Source organism: Gavia stellata, chromosome 11, assembly GCF_030936135.1.
Source record: "Gavia stellata isolate bGavSte3 chromosome 11, bGavSte3.hap2, whole genome shotgun sequence".
NCBI classification, from domain to species: Eukaryota; Metazoa; Chordata; class Aves; order Gaviiformes; family Gaviidae; genus Gavia; species Gavia stellata.
In genome coordinates, this window is record NC_082604.1 from 17,294,722 (window position 1) to 17,306,724 (window position 12,003).

Sequence of the window (12,003 nt, forward strand, 5' to 3'; positions counted from 1 at the left end):
ATTGTCCGTTCTGTAGTGATCAGAGCTAAGGTGCAAACCATCTTCCACCCCTTTTAACTACGTCACCTGGATGTATCCATTAGGATCAAATCGGTCCTTACATTGTGCAATGACATTTTGTACCCCTTATGAGAACCACTGGGGATGCATTTTTTTTCACATGCATTTTCCTAGCAAACCAACCCCTGGCAGCTGCATAACAGCAGTAGAGGTGCCGGTGGTGGTTGTCTCAGGCTGGGAAGGGTTTCCTTCATCCTTGGGGCATGTGTTTGAGGTGGTAGGCACAGTGCATAGGAGATGGTTGGAGGTAGCTCTGCTTTTTCTGTAATGCCAGAATTGCAGCTGAAGGCAACATGTAATGAAAGCATGGCCTCACAATATGGTCTCCAGTGATTCTTTATTTGTAGCAGGTCCTGTTAAAAACCGCTGTGGGTTAATATGGAACTAAGCTTCAGCAACAGGAATTTGTGAACAGCTATGAAAATACTAAAACAACTGCAAGGTGCTGACCTTAAACTAGTGTTCCTTTAACTTCTAGTAGCTATTTGAGTGTGTCCATGCAAACCCAAATTTGTTCCCTGGCTAGCGGTGATTTCTGAAGCACAGGAAGCCATTGGGTAACATACTCTCTGGCTGAAGGCACAATGTGCAGAGACCTTTTAAAAGCTCCAAATTGCAGAGGGTAAAACACTGCTGCAGACAAAGCTCTTCCCACATTTCTCCTGCTAGTGATGCAGAGACCTGGAGCTTTGTGTTTTGCTTCATGGATCACAGGAACTGGAGTTCTGTGTTTAACCTTCTTCCAGGTAACCAAACCCTTCACTGGGACCAGGCTGATTTTGGGGGGAAAGATTTCAACTTTTATAAAATTTAGTCATCAGCCCTTTTTATTTTTTTGGGAAGAATTTTTTGAGGACTTGATGAATATGGGGAGGATTTAATGTTTGCAGCAATTCCAATTAATGCAGAGAAAACATGACTGCCTTAATCCTTTATTCTGTCTATGGCTATTGAAATGGAAGAGCACGGGTCTTCAGCAGCACGAGTGGGTGTTTGGCTGCATTGATAGATTACTGCCTCAGAGCAGATGCACTTTGCTGCAGTTTAACTACGCTAAGGTAGCTCTGCCGAGGTAGTTTGAAGGATGGTAAAAGAGAGTCCAGAGGTTGTCACTCAGCCATGAAGAATACTCAGGGTACACGTAATCACAGCAATCGGCTGTCTGGTTTTGACCTGTTATTCTAATAATCAGTTGAAGTGCAAAAAAAATTTAAAATATTCTGGACCAGGGTGCATGTGTGACACGGCAAATTAGCTCAGTTTTAAAAGGACACGTCTGGAAGAGTTGAAGCTTCTGTCTCTTTCTCTATCTGTTTTTTTCTGTATTCCTCATTTGGGTTTCAACTGCTCATGAAATTTCATAGCTAACGTTTTATATGAAAGACTTATTATACCTAAAGACCTTTGGTGAAACTAGGGACTGAAGGGCAGTCTGCGCACAAGATCAGACACGTCATAGAGATTTGTGCGGTGATTTCTTGCTGTTTACAGTGACATAAGCTTTGCACAACAAAATCCTCACAACGAAGTCCTGTTAATTAGAGATGTAATACAAGATCTCTCAATTATACATATTTGATACAAATTTCTAATACACAACAGCTTTCCAGCTTGACTGAAAGAAAGTCAGAAATCTCTATGTGTTTTGGGTATATGCAGAGGGAAACATAAAGTAATGATTTACAAATTACATTCTAATAGCTTTCTCCAAGAAATAAATCTAAATTCTTCCATCTTGCTCATTCTGCCTCCCAGTGTTATTGCAATTCTATACCTGATCTGAAGTTTTTTGTAGCACATTTGGGCAAGTGTTATAACACACCTAGCGCAAGTCAGCCAAAAATTTTATTGAATTTGATTCAATCATACTGATGAACCACTCCAGTTACTTTTTGCCCAGATAATCTGAAACTGAGGCTAAGATCAACAAGGCTTGCAAAAATAAACTTGCTTGAGTGGAAAGTAGAAAATATACCTGACAAACAAGTTTCAGGTTCACATATTTGCAATACCTGAAACCTGACTCTGGGAATGATGCACCGCTACTATCCAAAAACAGGAAAATGCTGGGTAGAGCACATGTCTGGTCAAAACAGCTCCAATTTACAGATACACTCACAATTAGCTGCTGGAAAATGAGCTGCAGACCAAGAATTTGGTCACAGAACATTTTCAGCAGACATTTCTGAATAGCAAAGCCCAGTTCTGTAAACAGACACCTGCTTGTGTCTCCCTGCTCTCATCCTTCCCTCTTTCACATCAAAAGAAACACTTTCCCCTTGGCCTAGCTTTCATCTGCAAACTATTGAATTTATCAGGCTCTCTGCGAGGTTTCGATACAGGCTAGCTCAGACTAGAGATGTGCAGAGGCGAGAGCTCAGTCCTGCGGTCCATAGGGAGAGGTCTGGTTTTCATCCCTGCAGGAGCCAGCACCTGCATGGCTCTTCCTCGCCGACTTCCCACTCTAAGATCAGTAATTATACTGGTAAATTATAAAAACACATATCTGCCCTCTCTGATTTACATGCGTGTTTTCAGTTAGCAGACTCTGAGTCGGACTGTGAGCTTGGCGAGAGGTGAGTGTGGCTCTCTGTTTTCTCACCCGTGGCTGCTCCCTCCCTGGGCTCTTTCGGGGATCCTGCGCTCCTGCCCAGCACACTGACATGGCAGAGGAATGAGGGATTCCAGGAAACGGTCGTTTAGTTTTTCTTCCAAAAAGAGGAAAGGGAGGCTGGCAACCCTTTGGGTTTTCGGCAAAAACACTGGTGGCGGGTGCCAGTGTTCAAAGGCAAACCAGTTGCATGCTGCTTCGTACATCATCTGCACCTGCTCCCATCTATGTAGAGAAACTTTTAATAGGGGTCACTTGATGGAGGAAAACTTCTCAAACCTCTACTTACTGGTGATGCTTTTCTTCATGTTGATACATGTGCGTTGGAGCTGGTATGGTCCCCTCACGCTGGACTGAAAGTTCCTTCTATTTTTCCCTTGTTAGGTGTGTTGGGCAGAGCGATGAAAACTTTAGCAGCTGGTATGTGTGGTAAGTTTCAGATCTGTTTTAGAAGGAAAAACTGGCAAATAATATTCTTTGATGGATATACAGAGAGAAAGGCATTAAGAGAGACTGATAACTAGAGAGCATTGCTTCTGGGCTGTCTCTGTGTTCTGTCTTTACTGACTAATGGGAACCATCTATCCATATCCTCCTCACTGTACGCTGACAACTGAGCTGAGCAAAACTGATGAATGATCTCGGGGAGAAATGTTTGAATTTCCAGCCAGCACTCTGCGCTGAGCACTCAGCACTGAGACATTGGTTTCCGGGGACTTTGATCATGTCCAGTACGCTGATGGGGAAACCGCAACATTTAACGGCTATTTGCAAAAGATGTTAATGAATATGTTAATTTGAAGACATGCAGCCATCTGTCAGTGCTCCCCGCAGATGGCAATTGTACTGTTCCTCCCTTGCTGCCTCTGCCTCAGGTTTCTGATGTTGTTTTTCCTGGCCTTCCTCCTCTCCTGCGGGATCTGCTGCTGCCTGCAGTGCTGGCTGAAACGGCGGAGCTGCCTCCCCCACCGACGCACCCTGGCCGTCTTTGCTCTCAGCAGCTCGGATGCCTTTTGCGGTTAGTCCTCTCCCTACCTGCTGCAGGGTCCCACTGGCCCCACTGGGCTTCTCCCTGGCCCATCCATAGCCCAGTAAGAGGCAGCCAGGCTTGAGTGGGAGCTGGACTGCAGCCGAGTGCTGTTTCTGGTGAACAGTGGGGTGCTCAGCTCAGGCATCTTGGGGGGATGTTCGAACCATGGACTGGAGGGCTTAAGCAAGCTACATCCTCTTTTCCCTAGCCGTACCTTCAGCTGAACTCAGTGCTGTCCGTGTGTCCCAAAGGCGCCTAGTCAGGGCTTGGCCATGCTAACACCGGAGATGCATGGGACCTTCTCCTTGGTGCCGGGGCACTCAGCTACCCGACACTCTCAGCCGCAGGCACTGCCTGGGGTCAGGCAGTCCTTTCCAACACCTGACCTGAAATTCTCACTCAGGCAAGACCACACCAGTCTAGTTGAGCCACCCCAGCAGGCAGCTCGACTGGCTGATACACCCTGGGGTCTGTCAAAAAGTTGTCTTGGTGGGTGCTAGTCATCATGGTAGCCACCCTCAGCATTCCCTCAGGAGCACCCAGGCTTTTGAGGACTGGGCTATAATGACTATGTGTAGCACCCAGCACTGACCTGGGCTATTGCCAACAGCGTCAGCAGGCTGGGGCAGGCAACAGTCCCTCCGAGAAGAATAAAGCTAATTCTGTCGTTAGATTAAGCCCTTCCCACAGGAGTTATTGCCTGCTTTCTGGGTGGTCATGAACAGTGTCTCCACAGGGAGGACCCACCCTAAACCCACCCAAATTCCTCTGTTCTCACTTCCTGCATCTGGAGTTTGTGGTGAGAGTCTTTGTGATGCCATGCTTCAAAAATTACATCCATGCCTTTCTTGTTTCCAAGTGGTTTGACAGCTCCTCCCAGGCTCACCCCTCTCACCCCCACGCTCGTTTTCATGCCTGTCTACTGTACGGTTACGGCTTTGCTTTTTTTCCAGCAAGTGAAGTGCCTCAGTGCCCGTTCTCCGGATCTCTGAGCCCCTGCATGACTGCGGAGATGTCCTCTTCTCCTGCCCCACGCTTCAGCCTTGGGGGAACTGAGTTGCCTCCATCCTATGAGGATATTATGAAGGAGAACAAGCTCTAGATGCCACATGTTGGCTTTCTACAATTCCACTTGCTTCACTGGAGATCTTCCATTATGCTACAGTAGTGTGAGATCAAATCAGCCCTTTCCACAGGTTGGCCAAGAGACTGAAAAGCAGCACATACTTCACCTGAACCTAAAAGGGGAGACAAAATGCAACCGAATAAATGCCAAAGGCATGTGTTGAATCTGTCACAGGAGCTCAGCTTGACATTTTGATAGGGCTCTGGATTTTGAGAAGCTCTCTCAAAGGTCTGTCTGTATTCAGGGTTTCTGGCTCAGCCTCCAGATTTATCTCTCTAAGGCTGCTTGAGCTGGTGCAACCCCGTGTGTTTTAGGACCAAATGTTGATAAATGGTTTGATAGTTACTTCTCAAACTTGGGCTGCCTCCTTCACTCGGCACGGTACCAACAAACACCCTCTGGCAAAGTCATGTTGTTCTAATACATTGTAATGCAATCATGCCACTCTGCGATGAAGGATCGTTTGCCACATTTAAAATATTTAGCACAGCATACCAGGTTTGTCTAGTGCAAAAGGCAGCAAATTTATGGCTGGGGAGGGAAAGCAAGAGATGGGGATTATGGGGGGAGTAGGCAGCGGCAGGAGCTGGCTACAGAACATGAAAAAAAGTGAGTTTGCTCATTTAAGCTGTTCTTAATTTCACGGTGACTGTCCCCAGCTAGTCTTGCCCTAACATTGCAGACCTACAAGTTTTGAATGGCTCAGGACCCACATGGCAGTTCCCCACAGACATGAATTATGGGGTTAGGTATTTGGTGCTTAGCTACAGAAATTTATTATGATAAAGAATGCCATTTTCTTTGAGGTCACCACTGCAGACAGGGTGGGAAGAGACTACAAGAAGACGGCCTTATACCCAAGCAGGATCAGCTCTACCTAAGCCATTCCTAGGAGGTATTAGCCTGGCTAGTTCTCAAATTCCAGAGGAAGGATGCCAAATTTCCCCCTTAGCTGGATTCCAGATGAAAGGAAAGATTTCCCCTGTTTGTCATGGGCAGGTCACTGAAGGCTGGATTCAGCCTGCCTGACCTCCCTACCTCTGCTCTCTCAATGGTGAGGGCTGGGGGCTACAATCAGATGCCCCTTGGTGCAGAAGATAAATGTCACACCTAGTGCCATGCATCACGTGCTCGGGGAGCCACGAGCTCACAGTCAAAGTGGGCAGCTAGGTCCATCTTAGGCACCCCAGAAGATTAATGGAAGCCCACAGCCTGCCTCGTGGAGAGGCTCCCTGCCTGTAGAGGGGGGTTAGTAGCAGTTCCCCTGCTCAGGAAGAAAACTGGGAAGATAAATTCACTAAAGGTTATGAAGTGCTCACATATTCTCATAATGAGACTATATAAGTACATTTGCTAGATAAAGAATTATAGCATATTTCTAGAGACAAATTCTCTGCCAGCACCACTGCAAATTATCTCCATAAAATCTTATTTTAGAAGCAGCTTTAATGTTTGACTCTTGTGTGAAAGGAAATAAATGTTGCTGTAGCAAAATGAATGTTTGTGCCAGCAGGCTAAAATATTACAGGGTTTATTAATAAGGAAAATTAGCAAGTACAGACTCAGCCAGCAGAGAAGTCGAGCAATTCCTGAGTGTCCTTTCACTGGCTGAACTTAGTAAGAATTGCAGGTAATCAGCACCTCTCAGGATCAGACCTTTTATATAAATAACTGCTTCCACTAGTCAACCCCTTCAATTTATGCCCTGAAGCATGAGATTTGATTATGTTTGTCACTTCAGCTTGCACAGGCTGCTAGTGGGTATTAAATCAGCCATCGTTTCCTTCCCACCTGCACACCGCAGTTGCTTCAGCGACCCCTTCATGGAAGTGAGCTCCACAGGTTGTCTGCCTTATAAGCTGCATAAAACATTACCATCTCCCGCTTATTAATTGCTTGGCTCTAAATAAATTGCTGCCTTTAATTTCATTGAATGTCACCTTCTAATCAGATGGCTGGAGAGGCTAACAAGCAAGGATTGCTCTGGTTTCAGTGCCTCCATCACTCTGCATCCCTATTTCACAAGGTCCAGTAAGCGGCACTCATTACCGAGGCAGTAAATCCTTCCCAAGCCACCCAACAGAGGGCAAGCGAGGCTTTCAGCAACGCACCCAGGAGGCTGCTGCTCTTGCAGAAATGTTTGTGGGAAACAGGTTTGTGTTTCCCTGCTACTAGTATGCATTCAAGTGCATTCAGGTTCATGTTTAGGGTGCTTTAGTTATTCACAAAAGGAATAAAATTCTTCCATCAAAATTGGGTCAAGTGGCTTATAGTAAAGAAAGCTACTGGCTGTCACAAAATTAGGCTCCAGCTGGACCCATCTGCAAAAAGAGTTCATGTAGGGTTGCTTAGGGGTGGTCATAAACTGACTTTGCTGCTGGCTTGGGGTGAGGAAGGAGAGTACCCTGAGAGGGCACTCAGTGGGCACTGCCCTGTTCCTTGGCTTCCTGATCATTGGAATGGAGAAAAAGATGGGTTCCTTCCTTCTATAAATGTATTCGGGATGGCCTTACCGACCTACCATTGCCTATGAAAGCTGCTTCTCCCAGCCTGCCTACTTACTCCCAGGAGCTCCAGCAGAACGGACAAGGTTTCTTTAGACCTGTGTTCCCACTCTTACAAAAGCAGAGATAAGATACCTGCCTGGTATCTTACGCCTTTGTAAGCACTCAGCCCTTAGTGAGGGCAGTTAATGCAGTTTGGCTGACATTTCCAGAGTTACAAGGAAAGATGAGCCATTTCTTTATAATTCATCACCTTAGGAATAGGGTCCACTTTGGAAAAGCAGTTGTTCTGCTGTGACCCTCTGGCTGCCAGTCATCCTCTGACTTACGCTTCCTGATGACTTTGAGAAGAAATGGCAAACTGCCCTAGAAAAACCCAGAAAACACTAGAAGGCAGATGTATTTGTGCGGGAACTTGTCAGTAAGCCTTGAGAGGGGGAAACAGGAGCAGTGCAGAGGCGCTAATTGCTTGGTGAACATCTGGAAGCAAAAGATGAAGGGAACACGGTGAGGTGCACGGCTGGACTTTCACTTCTGCACAGCCAGCTGAATATGAGCCAGCAGTGTGGCCAGGTGGCCAAGAAGGCCAACGGCATCCTGGCCTGTATCAGAAATAGCGTGGCCAGCAGGAGTAGGGAGGTGATCGTGCCCCTGTACTCGGCGCTGGTGAGGCCGCACCTCGAATCCTGTGTTCAGTTTTGGGCCCCTCACTCCAAGAAGGACATTGAGGTGCTGGAGCGTGTCCAGAGAAGGGCGATGAAGCTGGTGAGGGGTCTGGAGCACAAGTCTTATGAGGAGCGGCTGAGGGAACTGGGGTTGTTCAGTCTGGAGAAGAGGAGGCTGAAGGGAGACCTTATTGCTGTCTACAATTACCTGAAAGGGGGTTGCAGAGAGGTGGGTGTTGGTCTCTTCTCCCAAGTGAGTAGCGACAGGACAAGAGGAAATGGCCTCAAGTTGTACCAGGGGAGGTTCAGGCTGGATATTAGGAAATATTTCTTTACTGAGAGAGTGGTGAAACACTGGAATAAGCTGCCCAGGGAGGTGGTGGAGTCACCATCACTGGAGGTGTTGAAGGAACATGTGGATGAGGCATTGTGGGACATGGTTTAGTGGGCATGGTGGTGTTGGGTTGATGGTCGGACTTGATGATCTTACAGGTCTTTTCCAACCTTAATGATTCTGTGATTCTGTGATCAAGAGCTGAGTAATAAAGTCATAAACTGGCTCTCAGGCAAATTACAGCAAAATCAAAGGCAGCTGAGTCATAACAGGGCTGCCAGGAGGGTTGCACACAAAAGGTGGGAAAATAATAGAAATGCTCATTAATCTGTTTTTTATTGTCATCTGAAGACTCTGCATTAGGGGCTTTGCACGAGGAGGAAGAGGATGGGGCCGGGGACAGATGCTCGCTCTCTTCGGGTCACTAGATGCACGATTCTGGCTCTTTCTTTTCTCGCCCAAAGGCATCTTACAGCAGGGACCCAAGAGTTATGGGGAGAAAATTGTTCTCTGCTCCCTGTAACAGTGCTTGGATGGAGTATTTCGGTCATTAATCGCTTGCCCACAATATTTAACAGATGCAGAACAGCAAACTGTGGGGGTCCAGCCCCAGCTGAGAGAGAAAACCTCTCTTTCTTGGTGGAATTTTACTTTTCTCTCTTGGAAAGTTTATAAAATAAGTAGATGTGTCTAAACTGGGGATAAAGTCTACAGCTGTCAAAGAGCCATTGCTGAAGGTGTGCACTGGGTTCTGTAGCTACTAGCAAAGGTCTGGGCAGCCTCTGAAATCACACCCCGCCTTCTCAAGGGCTGGTCCTGTTTGTGCTGCTGCCTTTTGTGTGTCCTTGCAGGAGAGCAGTGATTTCTCTCACAGGAGTCAGAGCAGGTCACCTGCTAAAGCACCCTTCTGGGCGCAACTTGGACGTGGGTTAGAGAAACACGACGCTCAAAGGCAATTGCATTTATTATATCTCACTAATGTTACAATATGTAAGGAAAACAGAATTCTGAAATAACATTCTTATCTACTGAAAATAATTGTTCCGATCTATGGAATTCACACCAAAATCATGTTACGATGTGTGTGAAAAGGTGGGAAATCCATATTTTGGGAAATACTCGTGCAGCTGCAGTAGGAGATGGTCTAGTTCACAAGGTCACAGTAAGAGTAAGTCCTAATTACAGCCGGAGTTATTAAGAGCCCTTACGAACAAGACTGATCGAGGTAGTGAGAGGATGAAATACTGCATGCAGGAAAGGACAGCCGTTGCAGATGCCATTGTTTTATTCTCTCTCTCACTTGCGTATATCAAAATGGGAAATCAATACCTACCTGTAATGTGAAATCAACTTAGCAAAGAGCTTACCTACAAGACTGCTATTTTCCATAACCTGCAACCAGCCAGATCCGTGGCAGACTGCACTGAGCTGTGTGCTGTCAGTGGGGAGGGCAATGGGGAGCCCCAAGTTCAAGGAGACACCACAGGGCGGGTACAGGAGGGAGGAAACATGGGAGGCCCAGCTCTCAGCTAAGTCTCTGACTCTGCCTATTCCCTGGGAAATGAAGCAATGAGGCTGAGATGCCCAAACATACAAAAATACTCCTTGGAAGTTAGTGAAAATCTGGAGAAACCTAAAAGGCTGTTGGCACTGAAGGATTAAATGCAGGGCCTCAGCTGGAAATTGCAACTGAGCAAAGAGCCTTGGTAAGTCATCAGTGGCCATCAGGAAGGCAAAGTCAGTCTATTTTCATTCCTAGTGAGCTGCTGCTGAATGGGATGTAGGTGGGTGTTAAGGAAATACCTTAATATCTGAGCTCACCTGCAACGTCTTTAGCCTTAGTGACTGCTTGTGATTTTGAAAGAAAAAATAAGTCCTGTGTACTTTATGGGAGGTTTCTTGCTAATAAATAAACAACCAAACTAAAATAGACCTGCATCGTGGCACGGTAATGAGCTAATGAGGAGTGAATACTGCAGTCATGAAATCAGAGTCAGAATTAAATCAAACAGTGAATTAACAATTAAATATTAACAACTGATCAAAACATCAGATAGACTGTCAGCAGGATTTGAATAATGAAGCGATGCAGCATTGGACTGTTTGTTACAAAACATTAACCTGGCAAAAGCTTGCTGTGACCTTTTCCTGGTCCTCTTGTGCAGGAGATGGATCCTTAGAGTGTGGCTAGAACAGGACCATGGTTAAAGAATTAACCCTTATTCTACATAGATACTGAAGAAGAGAAAGGCTCACAAATGTTTATGCAACATTCTTTGTATACATATATACTTAAGGATGATGCACCCTGAGTTAAGGTAGTATTTGGGGTACCCGTGTGCCTTATTTGTGTACCCCCAGGAGAAGCACAGGGCTGGAGGGACTAATGAGACCAATCCTCTATATTCACCCCTGACCAGGGCATACACGTTCAATCCCTAAGTGTCCACTGAGACGCTGCTTGGTGTGACCCATGCGTTGCAAGTCACAAAACACCTCCCACCACCTTAAAAAAAGCTGAAGACCATTAGGACAAAGGCCCTGAAGTCTCCTCTACTACAGCTTGCAGGAGAAAAAGAACAGGAGAAATCAATGGTCTGAGATCCGCAATTACACCCGCGTTAGCAGGCGATCCCAGACTATCTCTCCTCCGCTAAACAAGAAATAAATCTTCCCAGCAAGATGTAATCTTCATGCCTCAGAAAGAGCTATAGAAAACAGCAACAAGAGGCTGGAGGGTGTCCCTGAGTGTTAGTGGTGAGGGCTAATGCTTCTGGCTGCATAGTCTGGGAAGGATTAGATTCAGGATTTTGGTCCAAGTGATGATGTCTTTGCTCAGTACCTCCTCCTCAGGAGCCTCTATGCGTCCGGTGAGTCAGGCTGGGGCAGCCCAGGGTGTCGGGGCATCTCTCCTCCCTCGGGTAGGATGAGGCAGCATTGGCCTCCCTGGGGAGGAGCAGGGACACAGGCGTCAGAGCAGTGGCAGAGCAAAGCTCTGCCTCTGCAGCGAGTTCTCCCTCCTGGCATGTCCCTGAAGGAGCAGGGGAGCAGAGGCACAGCCCAGGAACCAGACCCACAAACATCCCCGGAGCTTCCCTTCCCCAGCACAGCGTACCAGCTCCAGCTCTTCCATCCCAAAAGCCCCACAGCAAATACATGTTTCTGACGTGACTGTGAAAAAGTTTTAAAAAAAAAAAAAAGCTCTGGATGTGGCCTTGCCTCTCCAGTTTCCTGTAATAACAGGCAGAAATGCCTATCACCTCCAGATCTCTTTGTGTGTTCTTGGTATAATCTGTGAATTCATCACATTGCTTATAACTCTTGTACTCCTCATCTCTCAGGACTATGTAAAAAAGCCTCTGTCACTTCTCCTACTGTGTTTACATCTGTTCACTATAGCTCATCTGTTGGCAATAAGTTGCTTTCAGTTTGGCTAACACAAACGTCTGCCAACCAAAGCAGCATGAACTCTGCAGGCACGAAGCCTCCCTCGCCTGGGCAGCAGTGCTGCCACGGGGGCTCTTGCTGAGATGGTTGCATTGTGGTCTGAGCCTTGTGGAGGTGCTTGAGCCCATAGCAAAGCCGTATGGACCTGCTGTTGTCCCATCTGTCCCAGGGCCTGAGTGTTATTTGATTAGGAGCCATGTCAGGATTGGGTTTTGTTTTACCGTTG

General features: G+C 46.6%; 1 protein-coding gene across 1 annotated transcript; it reads left to right on the forward strand.

Moving 5' to 3' along the window:
- The first annotated feature begins 728 nt into the window (after positions 1 to 728).
- TMEM207 (transmembrane protein 207) lies at positions 729 to 4,803 on the forward strand. The gene is made up of 5 exons (XM_009818854.2): positions 729 to 806; positions 2,599 to 2,636; positions 3,056 to 3,100; positions 3,547 to 3,689; positions 4,655 to 4,803. The coding sequence occupies exons 1-5, from the start codon at positions 732 to 734 to the stop codon at positions 4,801 to 4,803; spliced, it is 450 nt and encodes a 149-aa protein (XP_009817156.1). The 5' UTR covers positions 729 to 731.
- The last annotated feature ends 7,200 nt before the right edge of the window (positions 4,804 to 12,003 follow it).

Bases quoted from the DNA above. Each gene is read 5' to 3' on its own strand.
- TMEM207 (XM_009818854.2), top strand. From the start codon at position 732: ATGCAGAGACCTGGAGCTTTGTGTTTTGCTTCATGGATCACAGGAACT. The intron at 807-2,598 runs GTAACCAAACCC...GCGTGTTTTCAG, and splicing joins TGTGTTTAACCTTCTTCCAG to TTAGCAGACTCTGAGTCGGA. The intron at 2,637-3,055 runs GTGAGTGTGGCT...TTCCCTTGTTAG, and splicing joins GACTGTGAGCTTGGCGAGAG to GTGTGTTGGGCAGAGCGATG.